This window comes from Argiope bruennichi, chromosome 10 (genome assembly GCF_947563725.1).
Source record: "Argiope bruennichi chromosome 10, qqArgBrue1.1, whole genome shotgun sequence".
Taxonomy (NCBI): domain Eukaryota; kingdom Metazoa; phylum Arthropoda; class Arachnida; order Araneae; family Araneidae; genus Argiope; species Argiope bruennichi.
In genome coordinates, this window is record NC_079160.1 from 124,621,278 (window position 1) to 124,644,620 (window position 23,343).

General features: G+C 31.1%; 1 protein-coding gene across 1 annotated transcript in view; it reads left to right on the top strand.

Moving 5' to 3' along the window:
* LOC129988514 (glycine receptor subunit alpha-2-like) overlaps positions 1 to 21,033 on the top strand; it is a 39,417-nt gene extending 18,384 nt beyond the window's left edge. The window contains exons 4-8 of the mRNA XM_056096759.1: positions 67 to 293; positions 2,421 to 2,503; positions 4,526 to 4,660; positions 10,580 to 10,959; positions 20,668 to 21,033. Of these exons, the coding sequence (XP_055952734.1) occupies positions 67 to 293; positions 2,421 to 2,503; positions 4,526 to 4,660; positions 10,580 to 10,959; positions 20,668 to 20,838 (996 nt within the window). The 3' untranslated portion in view covers positions 20,839 to 21,033. The remainder of the gene's footprint in view (positions 1 to 66; positions 294 to 2,420; positions 2,504 to 4,525; positions 4,661 to 10,579; positions 10,960 to 20,667) is intronic.
* The last annotated feature ends 2,310 nt before the right edge of the window (positions 21,034 to 23,343 follow it).

The following is a 23,343-nucleotide window of genomic DNA, read 5'->3' on the forward strand; positions in this document are numbered from 1 at the left end:
AGAGAATCAAAATCTGGTATTTCCTTATTCCGAGCAACCAGTGAAATCTCTGAACATTTCCTCCAGACGTACGTCGCCGACATCTTCATGTCGCAGAGCTGGAAGGACGACCGCCTGCAGCTGCCGGAGAACATGACGTCCAAGTATCGCCTCCTGCCCATCAGCTGGCTCAAGAAGATGTGGCGACCGGACTCTTTCTTCAAGAACGCGAAGCGGGTCACCTTCCAAGAGATGACCATTCCAAACCACTACATTTGGCTCTACAGCGACAAGACCATTCTGTACATGGTCAAGTGAGTATCTTCTTTGCTTTATTCGCCAAAGAAAGTTTTACAAAATGTATGAATTATTGTTCGACTTTTATTTAGTCGAATTGTAAACTGGATTTTTGTCAGATTTTCCACATAGAAAAATATTCCTATTTTTAAAAGTCAAGTACTTTGATTTAGAATAGTATCAGAATGATAATTTAAAAAATAGGTGATGAAAGTTAAATTAAAAAAATAAAAAAAATCTTATTTTTTTTAATAGCAAGTTTTTGAAAAAAGATTAAATAGGAGAGATTGCGAATGTATTGGTCATTGATAAATGCATTCAGACTTAATAATTAAGACAAAATGTTAACTTCAAATTCAATTTTCATCATTTTTTTTCAAATCGATCATTATTATACCATTTTAAGTGAAAGAGAGACATTTTTAAAGTAGTGTTATTTTTAGGTTGGCTATTTCTAATTGGTAAAAAGTACTTACAGATATGTTTCGACATTTTTAATTTTTTTTTTTAACAAAAATGCTTTTTTAAAAAATAATACATATGTATATCTGAAATTTTTGTCATTTATTCTTTTCTTCTTAACATGTACTGAAGTAAAATTTCAAAAAAGTAGCTCATATTAAAAAAAAGGAAAAATATTTTAACAAATTTGCAATTTTTTAATAATTTACTTTGGACCCGATTAAGCTGTTATAATATTAGAGCACTCATTTTTAGATCTTTTTAATGTTAATTATTTTTTAATTTATATTTTCCCATTCAGTTTATTGTTTTTTTACAAAAATTGATGTTCAAAATTCCATTCCATTTTTTATCGTATTGAATCATATCTCTGAAACCTTCATATAGAAATCTGCAAGAAAATTTAAGCATAAAGCTGAATTATCTGCTTTCAGTATGAAAAAAGATAAAATGTATAAAAAGAACAAAAAAGTACAAAGACATGAGAGTGTTAATTAACTAAAATTTAAATAAAAAAAGATTCCGTTATTTTTTTACTTTACTTAAGAATGCTTCATTTGGAAATTCGAAAAACATGTTACGCCCAATATGTTATGAAAAGAAAGTTTTCAAATTCGTAGAAATTCAAAATTTACTCGCATAACTAAATGAAACATTACGAAAAGGTTTTCCTCTCTTGCACTGTATCATTCGAGAAAGCAAGTAGAAATTTCAAAGAAAACCTAACTTAGACTCCGGAACATCGTAACACAATAATTTTTTTGGTTGGATTCGCTTGCTTCAATATTATTTTAAAACATACACTCTTAATTATAATAGCGATAACAAGCATACAAAATATATATATATATATATATATATATATATATATATATATATATATATATATATATATATATATGATACTAGGGTGATTGTGTACATGTAATTAAAGTGCTATAATTAAATATACTTAAAATATATTTAAAAAATAACTAAATATAAGGAAAGTATTTCACAGTGATAAAATTTGCATCACTGAAAAGTAAAAGTTTTAACGTTTAAAGACACATTTTTTGTGTGCAATAATAGGCTATGTAGCTTTTGAGAAAAAACGCTAAATTATCTATACACTCTTAATTAAAAGTTTTATAAAAATGCTGAAAACTCCTTTGTGGACGAGCACCTTCTATTCAAGCAGTCCTGCGGGCTAAACTGGCTGTTCTGCAGAGAGCCTTGGAAGAATTTTTGCATCCTTCATCGCGCAGTAGATAGATTATCATAAACCAATAAACACTATCATGTACAAAACAAAGAAGAGTATTATATGTTAAATTCTAAAGAATTATATTTCATTCGAAATATTTTGATTCATGGATTTCTCATAGCCGAAAAGTAAATTTGAAGTTTCGGATATATGATTAAAACTACTCATCTTCGCACATATGATGGTCAGTGTAATATATACTATCTTCAAATCAGTGTTTATCATCAATAGACTTTTGTTAACGTTATATAAGTTTTATAACATCTTATATTTTCAAAAGACAAAGAAATAATTTTGTTGGTAAAGAGAACTCAGATATGCGTCTAACTAAACTTCAATGGAACGAAACGGTGTGCTTATTAAAAACAATTTCTATTCAAACGAAATTCATATAAATTTATATTATTTATTTTCCTATCAAAAATTTCCATTGCAGATTGACCCTAGAACTGTCTTGTGCCATGAAGTTCGAAGCTTACCCCCACGATACGCAGACTTGTTCCTTGAAAATGGAGAGCTGTAAGTTGAAGTCGACGTTCATGTTTCTAAATGCTTTAAATAAATCGATTTTAATGCACTCCTTTAATTTAAAAGCCCAGTGTTATATAAGCACGAAAAGGTACTAAGATATTCATTTTACTTGTACACGCACAAAAATTGCTCATGTCCGGTGGCTAGACGGTTTTACTCACTATTTATATATTAAGAATATTGAATCAAACTTGGAAAGTCATCTTTAATACGCGTTTTAATGAAATAAATTATGTTTAAAGTTCTCTCTCTTTTTATTTTGAAGCTCAATTAGTGTTAATATCCCGTAAAATTCCAGGTGTAAAATGTGCGCCCAGGATGGTTAAGTAGCATGTGAATGATTAGCATCGAAACATTATTTGTAGATACATAAAAGAAGTCACATGAAATAAAAATTACTATATGACGAGAAACTGAACTGAATTAATTAATTAATACTTTTTACAAACTATTAGGCAACATAAAAATATCTCGGTATCTTGATTAACTTGATTAATAATGAGGTTCAAAAGCAGTTATTTGTTCAAACCAAAATTTGATTCTACCTGCTAGGGGAAGAAATCTATCTTTGTAGTGCCTTAAATTTAAGTATTTTAGTATTTTTAAACCATTTATAAATTCAAAATCAATGTATTTGAAAAGGAAATAAACCAATTAGCTGTGTGAATCTTGACTCATTCCAAATCATTTAGTTTATTTATTCATTTTAATGAATTATTTTAATAACTTTTACCCTTTCCTAATACAATGTAACAAGCACTATTAAATACATAATAACCTAAGAAATCCAAGTAGATATTCGTAAAGAAAAGGAAGAATTTAAGTTTGAGAAGCACTAATGAACATTTTAATAAAAATCAAAACTAACATATAATATATTTTATTTCAGTGCATTAAACATTTCACGTAAAATGTATTAAAAGTAACTAGTATTGTCCTTGAGAGATCTCATATGCTTGAAGAGTATTTTAGATTGTCGATGATATGTATATCCATCAGACACGCAATTGTTTAACTGATGCCATTCTCGGACGAATAAGGGTGCCAAACATTTCTCACCACCCTGTTTCCAGTCAACTCTTGGCCTTTAGCCTAAGAAAAATAACAAGGCAAGAATGGAGACTTCGAAGTCCGTGTTTAGGAAATTGCCCGAACAAAGTATGAAGTATAGAGTTGAAACAAGCGGAAGTAGTCCCCTGTGAAATTTCTCGTATACTCTCTAATAAAGATCTTATCCCAGAGAACGCTTTGTATGACACTATTATCCACCGTTTGGTGTGAATTTGGTGCTTTTACTGAATCCCTGAATCGATTCATCCCTGGCATGTACTTAAAAATATCCGAAAATCGAATTTGGGTTTCAGACTCATTTTTCCGTTACCGATTCATAGCAAAATTTGAAACAGAGTTATATACCAAGTCTGATATGTTGAAATAATTACGTTTATGAGTTCTCGTGTGTAAATGGTCTGAAAATAAAGACAGAAAAACGGTGGATCCTTCGTTGGATCTGACTCGAAATTTGATGGATGTAAATCTGCAGATTTTAAATATGTGTGCGAATTTTCCACCCTTGGTACTTAACTTATATTCGAGCATAACATAACATAACGCCATCCTGTGCCCCTGGTGCCTGTAACATTGAAAAACTGGACAGGCAGACTTCCTCTGAACAGACTTGGCTCAACATTTGATAGAAATCTACAAATGTATTGCACATTTCATCCCTGTAGCTCGAAACGTTTTTGTGCTGTTTTTGTTCCTGACAGACAGACAAAATGTCGAAAAAAGTTTCGAATTCAGAGATGTCTAAAACATAGAGATTAATAAAAAGCTCAAGTTTCGATTTTTTTTTTTTTTTTTTTTTTTTTTACTGTTACAATTCTTTCTCTATACTTTGTACACGAGAAAGTAATAAAAGTGAATGGGTTGAATTATAGCTAAAATTAGTCAACCATTTTTTTCGTTACGCGATGATTCAGCTCTAAATGTAATAATTTTTCCCCGTAGTGTCCTACACCACCGACGACCTCATCTTCGACTGGGAGTCCGAAGTTCCGCTAGTGGTGGAACCGACCATCGAGCTTCCGCAGCATATTCTGGTGGATACCAAACTCGGAGACTGCATGCAGCAGTATTCAACTGGTAAGGAAATCTTTTTCATCTAACAGAGGAATAAACGACAATGAGACGGCAAATCACACAGTAAGTGAAATAGTTCAGTTGGTACCATTTGGGAATCGAATGGAAAATGAGCACAGTCGATATAATATTGTTATACTGGGTTCCTTTCGATTTGTTAAGTGATGAAGAAACACAATCAACAGGCCTCAGTAACAAACGAAGGCTTTTATTGACAAGAAGGCAAGTATACACAGACAACAAATGCACAGCCGAGGCGTACACAAGCAACACAGAGTAACACACTTCATCAAACAGTAGCCCACAAGTAGTAATCAGTAGTAATCAGTAGTAATAACAACCACAGCACACAAAGAGGCCAGACAGAATTCAACAGGAAGAGGGATTTTTCGTATTTACTCTCCTCGGTCTCTCAAAACGTTTGCAATTCTCCACTGTCTTGCTTTAGCTGTATCCAACTGCCTATTCACTACTACATGACTGGCTTCTCCACACACGACTCGATGCTGCTTCTAGAACAAATTCCAGAACTCTGCACACAGCACAATTCAGCAATCGCTCGAGCTCCACACAACGCTTGCTTTTCGCTGGACTGATCCAATTCATTCGGTGTTGACTCTCTATGCGACTCTAAACCTCTCGACGACTCTAATCACAATAGTCTTCAGCTTAGATTGTTAGCCTTTTATAGTTTCCAGAGCAAGGCAGAGAAGATTTTGGAACAATCAAGTATATCTCGGCTCCTATGATTTCTATCACTAAAATTCTGCAAGATTCCAATATTATCTATTTTGTCGCCAAAAGGGCTTGCAATTTGCCGCTACGGCCTGGGATCACTGATTTGAAATCGATCAACATCCAACAGAGCTGTTAATAAAACAGTCTTTCCAGTGATTGAACTAACTGTGTTAGGAAAAAACATTACAGATTCATAATATTATATAATACAATTAAATATCTATTTAATGCGTTTTGATATTTCTTCTCTTTAATGTTTTCTTGGCTGATATAATTTAATTTTATAACTTACAATTTATGGATATTGCGAAAATATTTCAAAATCTTGATTTTTAAAAATTAGTTTTTTATGTGTATTAATCATTGGGGAGATCCGTTGAACTTATCTAATTAAAATATTTAAAAAGAATTTCACTAAATACACTTGCGCTTATAAGTAATTCAATTTGTAAGTTTTCCTGTTTTAACAAGAAGTCGCTAGACAAATTCAAAACGTTTTCACAAAGATTCCTAAAAGCTTCATAAAATACTCCTATTATAAAAGCAGTAGAGTTATCATGAATAATAATCTAAGCCACAAATAAACAGTGGAAGTTCCTGCTCACGACTTTCTCGTATGCAAACACAATACTTCGTATTTCGTTCTAAGTAATTCAGTAAAAATAAATAAAATAAAATAACATTTTGATTGTTTTTGCGCATATTATACAGATTTGTGACGTTGGCGAAAAGACCACGTATCGAATTCCATGTGTCAAATCCATGTGTGTTCCATGCTTTGGAGTAGCTTAAATAGTCGCAAATATATAAATCGAGAGACGTTCCAGTATTCGAAAATCTAAAAACTCAACCTCATTTCTAATGATAAATCTGTAGCTTATCGTATTTATTATATGTTTTTCAGAGTTTTGTGTTATCGTACGCATGAACATTCAAACATGGACTCGTTAATAAGATGTATTTCGGCAGATCAGTAGACAGTCTTAAAAGGGATTTTTTTTCAAACAAAAAAAGAACTGAAAAGGGGAAATGTCTCCAAATGTCGACGACCATTTTTTCTTGACAAAATTAATTTTTCTCCTTTATAATATCTATACGAAAAAATAAAAATCATTCAAAAGGCTCATTTCTTCAAGTTAATAGCTAATACAATTTTTAAAGCAAAAATTATTTCTTTATACTAGAAATCTCGATTGTTATTGTCGTTATTGTACCATAGTTGCTTTGACGGGCTCCTGTTTGGAGGCCTGGGTTTTTTCTGTGGGCTTAAAATTATTGCATGTTCAATTTTCAATTAAGGATAAATCAAACTGCTACAACGCAAAGCACTTCAATGCAATAAATCCATACATATGGGAAAATATTCATATGAAATGAAATTGTGCATCAAAAGCATAAAATCAATTCTTAAGATCTTTCCAAAATGGTTAAAGAAAAAAACAACTGAAGAGCAGATGAACCTATCGACAAGAAAGTGAAATAAAAATAGTAATTGATAAGAGGCCTCTATTCTCAAGGTACTATCGCCGATGCAGCGAAAAATTGCAATGGGCGCTTGCAGAACGTGGAGCTTGTTAACATCATAAAAGGATGTCGTACTAAAAGGGACGTGCTTTACTGGAGGAATTTAAAAAATTTCAAATATGCGTCTGAATCGTATCAATGGATATTGGTACGATGGGTTACCATTCTAATTATTTAAATTTCATTATTTATGCATAAATAGGAAACAAATGCATATACATTTACTGTTTCAAACAAAAAATTTTTTAAAAACAATCTTGAAATGCAAAAGCTATCTTATGCTTAATATGAGTTTTTTTAAGGTGCTGTCTGACATCGAATCGTTATTTCCTTGTTATATTAATTCATACTATACGAGAGTACGTTGTGCGTCCATTCGCTTTATTAGAAAATTTATACTAAATTTACACTAATTTTTTTAATTTGCACTTATTAAAAAATTAAAATAAGAAATTGAAATAAATCAAGTTGGAATGCGAATATTTCAGATTTTTTTACAGCTACAGAAACTTTAGATTTGAACCAAACATTTTATGATAAATGAAATTTTTAATAAAAGAGTTTCTAAAAATGGCCCTTATTGTGAAATCAATAAAATAGAGTGTCTATGATTGTAACTATTCTTCCATCAAATCATGTCAAAATTATTTCCATTTGAAAAAATTTGTATTGACTTTTTCGACTATTTTTTTTTATTTATTTTATTTATTCATTTATTTTGGTATAAAGCAATTACCAAAAAAAGTTGTGTCAGCAGAAAACTTGAGGAAAAACTATTTTCGATAAATTATTCGTTTCCTTTAAGTAAGCTTGATTCATTCCGAACACGAATGGCAGCAGACTAATGAAGTTATTTTAACTAATAAAATACACAGTAACCTTGGCGGAAAAATGTCTAAATACACTACAACCCGTTAAATTAGCAAAAATAAGCAGATTCATCTTTCTTAGCATCCACAGCTTCCAAGAACAAGAATGATAAAAATAAGTTATTCGCTAGAACGCCAAAGAAAGTTAAATACCAACGTAACCTCTTTTTTTTTTTTTTTTTTTTTGACAAGAGTATTTTTGTTTGCCTTTTAATCCTCTTGAACTGTTGATTGCGAGAGTGTTTGCAATCATTGAAGTAACGACTAGCTATTATATAATTATTTTTAATTGGAAACGTTTCGTAATACTATTTAAGCTATTTAGTAAAATGATACGAACCAAACATTAAGAGAAAGAAGTTGCCCTGAGTAAGTGAATGAATGAAAAGAAATAGAATATTCAGAACAAGTCAATGAAATCGTTTCTAAATTTTCGGGATTCTTTTTATCCAAATGGAATGAAACAAAGTTTTTAGTTCATGTTTCTTTTAACAATCTTATGAAAGTCAGTTGAAATTTATTGATGTAAATACTTCAGCACGTCCATTATAAGTTCCTATATCCGAGATGCGAAGATAGGCTTGTTTTCTAACTGATATAGAAAACTCCATTGAAGAAAATAAAGTAAACAGTTTCCCCCCATCTAACAAGAAATCATTCCATGCCTTTGCGGATAAAAGCGATTCTTTAAACAGCTGGATGGCACGGAGATTCTTTATTTTCATACATTTAGAGGTCACGTGAGATACAAGTAAAATGAAATGCACAAATGCAAGAAAAATCAGTCAGTTAATAAGCGATCACACACAAGAAATTTGCAAATCACAATTTTTAAATCAAAGAAGATACCAATCCATCAAAATACTGAAGATATTCAAGATACATGATATGAAAAAAGGAAACGGTTCATTGAAATCTTCAACATATGTCACTTATTTATCAAAAAGTTTATAAAATATTTATATGGTGTCTATATTATTGCATATTTCAGGATAGACTATCACGCTATTTGTCATTTTATAGAAAAAATACCATACAATAAATATTTCTTAGAAATGTCAAGTTACTTATATAGTAATCTTTACGTAGCAGATACGTGGATGATATGGCAAGAAAAAAATGCTCGGTCTTATAAATTAAATGATACAAGAATCTGCTTTGCACCTATCCCGAAATTGTTTAAGTATTTTTATAGTACGGATTCTAAATAAGATTGCAGAATTCCAGATTTGAGAGAACAATACAGTCATGCAAAACTTGTTGTCACTCGTAAAGACTATGAAAAAAATATGTAGTGAAAATCTCATATTTTATAGGGAAAAACAAATAAAGGATTCATCTGGAAGGTTTATAATAACATTTATTCTTTTGACAATGCATGAAGATAAACATTTTTTTTTTTCCTGCTAAGTGTACTTCAATTTTTTAAAGTACTCATGACTTCCTTGATTCTTGAGAACTTTAAAGGAGCACATTTTTCATTTTACCATGTTCCCACAGTCAAACTACAGGAAAATTTAAGCAAAAAATGTTATAGGAATGGTATTATTTAAGTATACTCTGATCCCCGCCAAACAATCTAACTGCTGAAACAAACAAAAGATTGATGGAGGCAGAGGAGAAGCCCCCCTCTCTCCATCGTCCTCGAATGTCGCTTGTTTACGCATGAATCCCGTCATTTTAAAGGGTTGCTCATTTCCTCAAGAGGATTTTTTTCCCAACACGCCGAGTTACAGCAGAAAGTTACCCGTAATTTGTTTATGCAATACACCACATTAACTGTAATTAGGTATCAATTAGAGAGCACTAAGAGCCGATTTCGATACATCCCTGGAGATGATGGGGGGTTGCTGGCCTACTATAGATCAGTGATGTTAATGCTGTCCCAGAAAACTTCTGAATTTTATCATTTATGCACTATAAGAAGAGACATGGTTCATCGTGTAATTAAATGTTCGTTTATTTAATAAATTCAATGAAATTTTTGACATTTGAAAGGTCTTGCGAAATTCGAATTCTGCATCTGATGATTTTTCGTTGTTCTTAATTTTCTAATATGATCCCAATTCTCATTAATCTTTAGAATATCTTAGTGGAGGTCAAAATAATGAAATGAAGTAGTTTTAAAAACTGAAGTGCGCTTGTGACATTTGATTTGTAAAAAAAAATTATTTTTTTAATTGATTTTCAAAAATATTTTTTATACAATGAAAAGCAATGATATTTTTTTGATAAAAATAAACGAGTTCAATGTGTATATTTAATGATGAGATGCACTTTTTTAAAAGGTACTTTATATAGTATATATTACAAGATTTACATAGAGACGACAGAAAACTTAACATTTTGCAACTTGGGTTAGGGACGTTCAAAACTTGCTTTAAAGTGCTGCTCCTTATATTGCTGAAAATCAAGACGTCGTTAAAAATTTTAGCATTTTTGGGACAGAAAAAATAGCATTTTAACGTAAATATTTTTGTTTCTCCTAAAAAATTCCTTATACAGAAACGAATGAATTCCTGGCTATGAAATGTCCTCATTGTGGTTGACGATATTACTGAGTATCCTAAATAAGACCCATAAAACTTCATAGCTTAGAAATAATCTCGCAATTTGTTGTAAACTCTTGATAATCTTTTCTTGTACGATTACGACCTACTTATTTAGTGTTTCAAATACGCAAGTAATATCAAAGTTGTAATTCCTGATTTTGTACTATACTGTTTTCGAAACGTAACTTTAAAATTTACAAACACTAAAATGAATTTGTATATATTGCATGTTCGCACAGGGAACTTCACTTGCATCGAGGTGATGTTCACACTGGAACGCCGCTTGGGGTACTACCTTTTTCACACCTACATCCCGACCTGTCTCATCGTCATCATGTCCTGGATCTCGTTCTGGATCCGGGCCGACGCCGTCCCGGCCAGGGTCACCCTCTGCGTCACATCCTTGCTCACCCTGGCCACTCAGCACGCCCAGTCCCAGAAGTCCTTGCCGCCCGTCTCCTACATCAAGGCCATCGACATATTCATGTCCACCTGCACTCTCTTCGTCTTCTCCTCGCTCATGGAGTACGCAATCGTCAACATCGTCATGGGACAAGCGGAGGAGAGGGAGCGAATGACCACCAACCTGCTCAATGACGTGCAGCTCATTCGATTAGAGGTAAGTTCCAAGAAACAGGTCAAAGATCCTTGATCTGATTTCAAATGAAGGAGGTTCGAAGAATATGGCTGCACTTTCAAAAACTGATTACAAATAAAGGAACAAAGATAACTTACCATTTTTATGTTTCATTCAGAAAATAACAAGGTTTTTCTTTTGCAATGTTTTATTGCGCGATTTCAATGTTCGCACCATTAGTCGCTCGCAACGCTCTGAGTCTATACGAGATTTCAATCCACATTCCATGATGCATTGCAGGATCAACATTCTGAATGATCGCTGTAATTCGACTTTTCAATAATCAGTGTCACGAACTGGAGATTGGTAAACAATTTTTTAAACTGGTAGATAACATTTATTTTGGACTGCCCCTTGCTTCCTCCAGAAGAGCGTGAGAATTTTCTAATCCTCACATTCGAGCATTGTGTCGGTTAACGATACCTGATATATGAAATGTTGCCTCACTTAAAAATATTAAGCATTGTAAAAAACTTCCATCAGTCTCTATTTTTTTGTAGCATTTCTTCTGCAAATGTTCGACGTCAAGACTTATCATCAGGCTCATTTAACAATTGTTTATATGCATAAAGTCGTAATCTTTTATGCATTACATCATGCAAAATTGATCTCTGTTATTGTAATTGCTGGGCTGCGCGGTGAATCGATTTACGAGGACTGCGATGAAAGCATTCTTCAATTCGTGTCATGTCATCACAGTTTCTGCTAGCAGGGTCAGAGTTTGTTTTTGACTATACGCCATCATAAATCTCTCGTGCCACTATTAAATTGTGGATCTTGAAGGTGGACTTGGATTGTAAGTAGCCTGGAATTTACGCTATATTGTGTTGCAGATTTAAATTCGATAAACCATGCAACAACTTACACTTGTTCTTGCGGGAATTTTAGAAACGGGAATATTGCAAACGTTGACGTAGCCCATTTTGTTTACATTTTATCAAAAAAAAAAAGCTTTCATTTTTTTATAGATCGTAAAAAAACCATAAGAGAAAATCTGTCTTTGTATATTTTTAATTCATTTTTGAAAGTGCAGCCATACTTATCGGGCCTCCTGTACCGTGTGGCTGGCGAAGACGGAAGGGAGGGGGATACATACATATGAAAAAGAATACTTTTCGAACTGCACTTTAATGGATGCTCTGCATGAAATCTTATGGAAAGAGGATTTTTTACCAAAGTATGTTTCTATGATATATCGCATTATCATCATTAAATGTGTCAAAATATGTGGCATGAGTTATCGAGAAAAATCTCAGGGTGTGGGGTGATTAAAGGTTGTTATCAACATTATTTACCAAAAGCTTGGTTCGAAGCGTTTATTAATTACCGGGCATTAAATTCCTTCAAAAAAGTTAATGGCAATCATAAAAATAATATTTAATTATAAGAATTTTTTTTTCAGAAGAACCAATTGAAACTGTTTCTTTTCATAAATAAACATTTGGCTAATTTAGTGACCAATTCGAGAAGCATAGCAATTTCGAGAAGTATTGTAACTTTTTGAAAACAGATGTGGGGGTTTGAAAATCTGGTTATATTCTTTCGAATTTTGAGAAAGAATCTCGATATGGTTTCAGTCATTTTCAGCCTAAATTTAAATTTGGATTGATTTAAAATGGTTTATATAACTATAACAGATTGCGGGTATTTTTCCTTCGAAACCATCTGATGCTATTGAGCATGAAAAGCCTTCTGGGCGCAATTTGTAGGCAACCGCTCAATTGCAAACGCTGCCGTTACAGCATCATAGTTTTGAGATGAGTGTTATAAAATACATCAATTATTCAATCTATATAATTTTAGATTTATTTATAGAATTTTTTAACTTTCATTTTTACTTCAGGGCATTATAAAATTCACCAAAAACTTAAATTTTGTCAACCACTGTTGTTAAAAAAAACATTAAATAATACAACTAAATTTAATTCAGAGTAGATAAAATTTCAAATATCTTGTAATCTAAAAGTATTCTCGGGATGCTGCTCTAAAATTCCCTCCTAAAAAAGGAAATTCTGTATAACCAGGAAATTATTTTACCCAGCTTTTCAGATATTTTGCAGATGAGAGGGCTGGTTTTTTATTTCTCTGGAGTTTGACTGCTTTTTCATCCTCTCAACATCAATAAATCTAGCGATCAGATATGGAGTGAAACACTAGTATAGAAAAATAAATTTATATCAGCTTAATTGAAAGTAGTCATACAGTGAATAAAAAAAAGGACAAGTAATCATATACGGTACTCAATCTAATAGGACCCCATTAGCTGATCCCTTTATCTTTAGAGGTAAGCATATATATTTACAAAAATTATTACCTAAGTATTTATTACAATTCCCGGTATTTAAGTTAACATTAAGTTGACTTTCCCATTAATGCTAATTCATAAAATATTTCTTGACACATTAATTTAACTGATTCAGTAATGAAGCTCCAAATGCCTATTATTTATACAATGTTAGACTGCCTCGAGGAAGATTTCCTAATCAAAGGACATTTTTTTCTCTAGGATGTCTTTGACTGGTTTAAAATAATGAAATTAAAAACTTCACTTCTCTGTAAGTTTTATACACTAAAAAATTAATAAGTGAACATATATATATTAGAAAGTCTCGCTACTACTCGCTTTCGCTCGCCAAATCAAATATTGTCTTCTAATCATGTTTATCCTCAGGGGTTCTCTAAGAGATTGATTCCTTCCCACCAGACAACAAAAGTAAATGGAAACAACCTGTTTTAAAAATATCATGAACAAAGAAGCTCAGTTTCAAATTTATAAAAAAGAAATATCTTAGTTAAATTCAGAAGAAATCTCATCATAGTTTTAATTTTTTCGGCAGAAATAAAGAAATAAAACATGAAATTTTAAAAAAAATTAAACAAATTAAATAAAAACTTTCTTAAAACCAGTAAAAGATACTTACTAATACAATAATTCATGTTATTAAATTTTTACGAAGGTCATCTTAAAAAATAATGTTTTTCATGCTACCTACTTTAGCCTAGATTCTAATTCCAGTTCTAGATTTCGCTCTGGGAAGTGTTAGACAACTCACCGTGTGAAAATATTGTTCGTTGATCATTAATTTCTTTCTTTGATTTAATTTATCATTAAAAAATTTAATTTAAGCTCAGTCTTCCTTCGATGTTTTTCTTCATCTGATATCGCTTGGCACCCTATTACTATTTAAAAAAAACATTTTACAGTTGACATGTGCATTTTCTTAGGTATTCAGACTATTTCTAAATCATAAATGGAATATTTCCGTTAATCGAAAAAGGTAAACAAACTAGAAAACTATTTATTAATGTTGCTACAAATGGTGTGTCTAAAAGAAGAATTAACAAATAATATTGTTTTAAATTCCTTTGCTGTTAATTTGGTTTCAATTAAAGCTTTATTTTTCCTTTTTTGCCACCATTTCACTATGGTGTACTATGGTGTAATGTCTACTATGGTGTAATAATAATTTTCTTTGAATATTTCAAACAATGCCGCCAAACCAAACCTCAAATGAAATACGTCAGGTGACATCCATTAATCAAAAAGCAAATAAAACACAATGTTTACATAATATATATATATATACACTGGTGTGCAAAACTTAAGCAAGAAGTCCTTTTTTTGGTCATAACTCCACGAGAAATCATCTGAGAAACATGAAATTCAAAAATGAGAGACAGCATTTTGTTATTAAACGATGACGAAAACATAGTTGCGCAAAAATGAATGCATATAGTATGGAATCAAACAAAAAAAAAAAGGTTTTATTGAACTAATAATATCACTACAGATGATTGTCTGTCCAGGAGGAAGAACAACAAGCAGATAATCCTTAGTATGGGATATGTACTCCCCTTACTGTAATGGTTGCTTCGCACCGTCTCTCCACACTCAGCACCAGATCGTCTAACAGTTTTTGAGGTAAGAGTACCCATTCCTCAATCAGCATCAGCAGACCGGTGTGGTCGTGCACTATCATCCATAAAAACGAACTCTGGTCAAATATTACCTCGAAACAGACGCCCATGGCGAAGGATCACCTCCTTACAATAGCGATATCCGGTTACAGAACCTTTGTCGAAAACGTGGAGCTTAGTCCACCCGTTCAGCAATTATGCCTCCCTAATGGCAACTCCAGGACCACTTTAGCGGTCTTTTCCTGTGATGTTAAGGGGGTGAAACCGTGTCCCGGCCTCTCTCTAACAGGCTTTGAGAATCACTTGGGGCACTGAAAGGATTCTCATCCGTAAAGAGTACATGACTCCATTGATGAGATCTCCAGTTTTTGTGCTCTTTACACCACTCTAAAAGGTGCCACAGATAGACAACTTTCAAAGGTATGCAGCGTTCAAGACGGTGGGTGAATAGGCCACCTTTGTGAAGGCTTCTGGCCACAGTAAACCGCGACACTTGTCGTCATGTTGCTGTACACAGTTGGTGAGCAATGGTGCTTGCTGACTGACATTGGGTTCTTTTCGCCTACAGGACGATATATTGGTCATCCACTGCAGTTCTTTCCCTAGGGTGGCCACCACCAACCTTTCTAACAACTGTATCTATGGTTTGGAAGGCTTTTCAAGGCGTGCGAAACGTCAGTTTTGTTGATTCCGAACTCTTCAATTATGTATGTAGTTAGTGTGGCTCAGAGATAAAGTATGAGCTTGCAAAGCACTAGGTCGAGGATTCGAATTCCAGCCAAGCGTCATTATATTAAAGGTTGAACTTTCCCAAGCAGCAAAAGATCGTTGGCCAACCATTGGCCAAGCATCGCCCCACGGAACGAGCGAGATTGGGGCGAGATCGCCTCCGATCTCGCCCCGACATTGATCATGTCCCCCGGCGGTTCGCCGCGCGATGGTCGCCCCGACTTGTTTTCGTCGAATTCGCCGATCCTTTGGCGACTTGTTATTATCACGGGTGACGTTATACCAAGCATTTCGCGACCTGTTTTATCAATGGGCGACCCAATACCAATCATTTCCCCATGTGTTTTAACAATCGGCGACCCAATACCAATAATTTCCCCATGTGTTTTATCAATGGGCGACCCAATACCAATCATTTCCCCATGTATTTTAGCAATGGGCAACCAAATACCAATCATTAGGCAATTTATTTCTGAACACTTGATGGTGTCAAATTGAAATATTAGTTTAATGGTTATTCAATTTTCTCAAACTCTAGAAACTAGTGTCATAATATTTAAAACTATCATACTTTCAAAATTTTGTCAAAAGACTGAAAATACGAGATATTTTGAATAGTTTACTTTTCTTTTTTACCTATTAATAATAGTGTTTGTTACTTATTTTGATAAATTTAAAATTCCATAAAATACTTGATTTTGATAAAAAAATTCATGGAAAATGTCATACTAACAATTCTTCCAACTTTTTTTAACTATTATTATAGCATAGATTTTACCACAATCTTACCCTATAAAATGTTTAAATGACATTTTTTTACTGCTCTTTAAAAAAATAAACAAATGTTAAAATTATCTGAAATAATTTTAAATTTGATCCCCTGAACATCTATCTACATATAAGATTTATTTCCTTCATTCCTATTTATTTTCATTGTTTAATGGATGGGAAGAAATAACATAATCATAGTTTCAATTATGTAATTAATCAGTATGATTTTAACTGATATTAGAAATTTAAAAGTAGATGTATTATATATATTGCCTATATCATCTGTTTTTAAAAGCTATTTTATAAAAATTCGAAACTAAAATATATATAATTCTTATTAAAAAAATATTTTTTTTTACTATACACACTTTTATATTGCTTAATGTGAGTAATAAACAAATAATTCCTAAAGAATAATGAATAAAACACAAATTCCTATTTTAACACCCTAAAATTTAATGCATTGGTTAAAAATAGTTTAAAACACTAAATTATATAATTCCTATTATATGTTTCTTCAATAGAAAATATTTTACAAGCACAAATTAATAAGTTACTTTAAATTTCTAATATTTTCATAATTTATGTTTAGTGAGGTTTAGATTTGTCGCAAAATAACCAAATTTGATCTATGATTAACTCTGAATATTTGAAAAATATGTTTCACAAAAATTCCATGCACAAAAATACAACACTTCTTTCACTTATACGAAATCTTATTTATTATTAACTTACAAAGTTACTTTATAGTGTAGAAATTTTATACCTCCTTACAAATGTTAGTGTTAGCTAATGTCCAATTGATAACATTTTACAAGCACAAATTAACAATTTACTTCAAATTTCTAATCTTTTTAAATCTATGATTAGTTTGGTTTTGTTTCAGGGCACAAGAACCAAATTTGATCTATGATTCTCTGAATATTTCACAAAAGCTCCATACCTAAAAATGTAAACACTACTTTCAATTATACAAAATTTCTTTAGACAAATATTTTTTTAATTATTATTTTCCCCTCTTTATCTTTAGGAGAAAAGAAAAACAACTATGCAAAACAATTTATTTACAAAGACCTTCATTAAATAATATTTTAGAAATACAAAGTAAAATAATAATTTACTTGAAATTTTTTACTGAATTTTCTGTAATGACTTATACACCCAAGCAAAATCCTGAAACTATGACTTATAATTTACAAGAATAAATAATATTGACACAAAGTCATTTATAAAAAATTTATTTAAACTTTATTTATTATGTAATACTTGAAGAGTTTGAAATTTCTATAAATCCACACACATTTATATAAATATTATATATATGTATAACTGAATCTTCAGCTACATATAAAGAATTATACATTTATTTATACATTTCATTTTTCCTTTTTGATTACATTTGATGAACCTAGAAAACAATTATAATAGTAATTGAGATTTCGCTTCATTTAAAAGTACAAATAAAACATTTGTTGACAATTGGAGATGAGTAATTAACAAGCGAAAGTCTTATAGAACTTCATAAGCATAATATTTTTGTTCTGATACTGGACTGTGTAAGCAAACTTTATAATAATGTTTAGGAAAATAAAAAATAAAAACTCTAATGGGAGTAAAATTTATGTTACTGCTTTATGAAATGTGAAATAATTTGAAACTATTCATATAAGAGTACTCAAAAGTGCCTGCATAATCTCAAGTTTTAAAGATTTTTTTTATTTTTTGAAGTTTAAAATAAATACATTCTGCTAAACTTTTTTTTAGCCTCATGTCAAAATAAAAATAATTACACAAATGTTATTTCAATACCAAAATATAAAAATGTTATTTAATACTTTATTAAACTTCTTTCATAGAAAAATTGTAAATGAAAAGGAAAATTAACTAAGCTAAATAGAATTAAAATCACTTGAATTGTCAGTCTGAAAAAATTATAAGGTTGCCATTAAAAAAAAATTATTCAAATTATATAGAAAAATAAAAGTTGTACAAAACAAAATTTATGCCTTTCTAATTAAGGCAAATAAGTTTTCAGATAAAAAAAAAATCAGAAATTAAAATTTACCTACTTGTTATTCAAGCCTATCACATTGCAACATTTTGAAGTTTTACTACATTTTTCACGAAAAGACATTACATATTTTGGCACTTTAACACATACATCTGATAAATCCTTGATTGCTTCCACTGCTCTGAGTAATTGCAACTGACCAGAGAGAAATTTTGTGATTTGGAATATCTTCAATTCTAAACAAGTTCTTAAGATATAAAGTGAATTGGGACATATAATTGTCTCTCATATAATTGTTTTAAATTTCCTTCTGATGTTCCAAGTAGGTAGAAACCATACTCCGTCACATTAATTATAACTTCCAATATTTTGCTCTTTTTTGAAGTCAGGAATAGAAACTTGCACAGTAGTTTCCAAAAAAATAGTGAGAAAAATTTTTTTGTTTATATTTATAGATCAATTTTAAAATTTATTTTATCTTTAATTGCATTTTCAGTTTTGAAACAAAGGTTGCACAAAATTTTTATTTCATTGAATGAGAGATGTATTTCATACTTTGCCAGGTTGTCATTTGGCATTCTATAGAATGCTTAGAAAATGTATGAAATACAAATTGTTTCATACATTACTGGCTTGTTTTAGGCATTATATACAATGCTTGGGCATTCTATAGAATACTGGATTTCATATTTTGCTGGTAATACATATAAAGAATTATACATATACTTTTCTTCAAATTCACTCTTCTTTTTGCAGATTTGATGAACCTAAAAAACATATTCCTTAATTAGAATAATGATTGAGCTTTCACTTCTTTTAAAAGTACAAATAAAATATTTGTTGACAATTGGAGATATGTAATTAAGGAGTAAAAGTCTTATAGAACTTTATAAGCTTGATAATGTTTTCAATCTGATAATGAACTATATAGGCAAATATTATAATAATGTTTAGGACAATAGAGAAAAATAATATAAACTAATGGGTGTAAAATTTATGTTACTATTTCATGAAAGGTGAAATAATTATAAACTATTCACATAAGAGTATTGAAATATAACTACATAATTGCAAGTTTTAAAGATTTTTTTTTTGAAATTTACAATAAATATATTCTGCTAATCTATTTTTTTAGCCTTATGTCGAAATAAAAATAATAACACAAATGTTATTGCAAAACCAAAACATAAGAACGCAATTTAATATTTTTTTTTAACTTTTTTCATTAGAAATTGTTGTTAACAAAAGGAAAGGCATTGTAAATGAAATGGAAAAATATCTGCAATAATTTAAGAACACACACACAAAAAAAGATAAGAAATAAAATCACTTGAAAAGAATACAAACAAGAAAAGAAATGATAATGGTCGCTTACGCCTAACGCTAATAATATCACGTGCAACTCCATGTTTCAGGTAAGCAACAAGTTCAAACGGCTTCAACAAAAATAAAATTTTTTATTCACTATTTAGAATAAATAATATATTATTTACAAATATATAATAATAAATACTTTACACTTACCAAGTTTCTTGAAATGACAGTACGTTGCTGGTTGAATTTCAAAATCCAATACACGCCAGGTGATTCATGGGAAATTTCTAAAAAAATATGTTCGCATAGCGCCGCCTAGGAAAAACAACTTTTCCGACATCGAGGCGACTATGGGCCGATTGCTCTGAGCCGGTCTTTTTCACTAAATCGCCGTAGGAGTTCGCCCCGATGAAAAAGCGATCTTCAGAGGCGACAGAAAAAAATATGGTCAGAATCCGATGTCGCGCCAATGCAAAGGTGACATTGGCAAAATACGGGCGGTGTATATCAGATGGATGCGATGCTTGGCCAATCGTTTAGCGACTTCTCTTGCTGCTTGGGTTAATTTAAATTTCTTGTTATTCATTTGGTAATGTTCTAAAACTTTCTATAAACTTCTGTATAATTCTAGATTGTTTTGTAAAGGTATAAATTCTGAGTTCCACAGAATTTATACCTTTACAATACCTTTCAGTTCTTCTCTTGGATGTTACGAGTTGCTTAAAGCCAATAAACTTGATATAATGTTACTTTGTGACCTGTTATTCTTTGCATCTTTGTGACAATATGTATAGAAGTGTGTGTGTGCGTTATTCAATTAAAATTGAAGAAATCTGTTTATTCAGTTTTCGCCTACACTGGCCTTTTAATAATCTAATCAAATTATATTCGCTGTGTTTGAATACTATTGTAAAATAAGAACCAATTTATTTCCTTTTCTCTTGCAGGGCTCCAGTCGAATGCCGAACGGAACCAAAATGGGCCGATCGTCCTCTCTGCGTCGTCGGTCGGAGTCTCTGGAAAGACGGGCCCTCAAGATAGACAAGTTCTCACGAATTGTCTTTCCGCTTTTGTTCGTCATCCTCAACGTAGCTTACTGGTCCTACTATCTTAGATAATGACACGACTCTCATCACTCCTTCAAAGAGGCTAATATCACTTTCGAGCGCAGTCTGAATATTGCCAAAAATTTCTACTTCATCAGTGCCGGAAAAGAAAATTTATTAATACTTCAAATTAGCTTTTTTGCTAGTTTGTTCTGTAAGCAAATTGTTTTATTCGTTAAAAAAATCTATAATTTATCTGTAAAAATTTTTTTTTTCCTTTTTTTAGTTATAGAATTTTGAATAGGTTGTAATTGTATATTTTAATAATTCGTCAAAATCAATGACGTTAGATAATTCAGTATAATATTTATTGCTGAAATGCTAATGTTATAGATGCCATAACTACTCAACCGCATTTCCACTCTATTAAATAAAGCTGTCACTTTTGTTGGATAGAAGCTGTCAGGTTTTATATGGAGGCTTCATTTCTTTCATTTATCTACAGTTAAATATCGAGAATTAAATTATAATTAATATTCATTACGTAGATATTAATTGAATCAATAAAATTAATTTTACACTTATTAATTTGGCAGCAGTACTTATTTAAATTATTAAATGTACAAAGAACCGTAAAAAATAGCTCATACATTTTAGTTGATAAAACATGCAGAGTAAAATTTTGTAAGGAGTTGGGGTTTGTTTTTGGAAATATCGCTCAATATATGATCTTTGCTACACTGTTTCCATGACATAAATCAGGTTGATTATTTCCTCATTTATCCATACATTCAGTAATCTCCTTTTCATGCCTAAGCTATTTCCAAGAAAATAAGCCTTCACGCTCGACAGGTAGAAATATGGTGTCGATAGATGAGACTGCATGAGGATATAGCATCAATGTTCCTTCCCAGTTATTCCAGATGGCCAATCTTCTGAATTACCATTTTGTTATGATTCAGCTTAATATCCCTTGGGGTAACTGCGGTCTTTTTTTGTTATAAGATACACTGCCAAGGGTGAACAGTCTTTCTTTTCATAATAGTCGTTCCCATTTCAAAAGCGTATGAAAATCACTTCTTGCGAATCCCCAAAAATGACTGCTATCGAATAATTGCTGACCTGCTAAGATGCGGCATCTTCCAACACGAAAGTCGTAAATGCTTGCTTTCAGGAACTGTGAAGAGAAATTCGAACCCCGCACTTGGCATAGCAGGATGTTCATGCTAATTAACCCTAGGTGTTTTCTGGCGATGAAAGCAACAAAATTATAGATGTAAATGAAATGGTAAAAGACCGCTGTTTTTGCTCATTAAATTGATGAATACGAAGATCTTTGTATGATTAATAATAAAAATAATCAAGCATTTAAGAGCATATATTTAGTCAGGAAAAATGTACAAATAAATGTGAAAATAAGTTTGCAATTGATTTTATTTTGAATTTTAATTTTTAATTATTTAATAGTGTAACTGTTTAATAGGTGAGTATAGTCAGAGTGATATTGCCTCTGTGTAAAAATAACTTCCGTCACTCAATTTTCATTCTATGACCAAAACTGCGCATCTTCGCTTCCTTCATGGTGCCAAAAAGATGGATCAAAGAACTCAATTTTTATACATCCAACTTTGTACGGACTGCGAAGAAGAACATTCTTATTTTAGAATAAGACTAACTGGTAGTATTTTTGTCTGTGGAACTGAAACATTTCTATGAAGCACGGATGTGTACGATTAACAGTAATGTAGTGAGAATTTTTGATGTGATGTTTTTTAATCAATCCTTTTCTGCGTAGATTGTACTTAGATAGTTTCATTCGAGATTGTTCAATAGTTTTATATTATTTTGTTTTATCTCACTATTTTAGAAGTTCTATTGATTGAGAAAAAAAAAATAACTGATTTATTTTTAATTAAAAATAACAATAATGAATAATAGACTCATCAATGCAATAAACATTCTTATTTTAGAATAAGACTAACTGGTAGTATTTTTGTCTGTGGAACTGAAACATTTCTATGAAGCACGGATGTGTACGATTAACAGTAATGTAGTGAGAATTTTTGATGTGATGTTTTTTAATCAATCCTTTTCTGCGTAGATTGTACTTAGATAGTTTCATTCGAGATTGTTCAATAGTTTTATATTATTTTGTTTTATCTCACTATTTTAGAAGTTCTATTGATTGAGAAAAAAAATAACTGATTTATTTTTAATTAAAAATAACAATAATGAATAATAGACTCATCAATGCAATAAAAATCATTACTTTTTAAAAAATTTATATTGTAAATTAAATTATAGAAAGAAAATAAATGGAAATAACCAAGTAAATATGACTTTTTTCTAACATTTTAATTCCTGGATCATTTTAAACAGATGTAAGATATAATTTTCTTTAAACTTCAGATATCAATCACGTTGATGTACAAAGGATATAACGAACAATGATTAAATTTCTTTAAGATTTTATTTAAATTTTAATTCTAATTCTGAATATTATAATGAATAATCAACCAGACCGTTTAATTTGAATTTGTGAAGTATATAGTATCTGAATCAACGGTTCTTTATTTT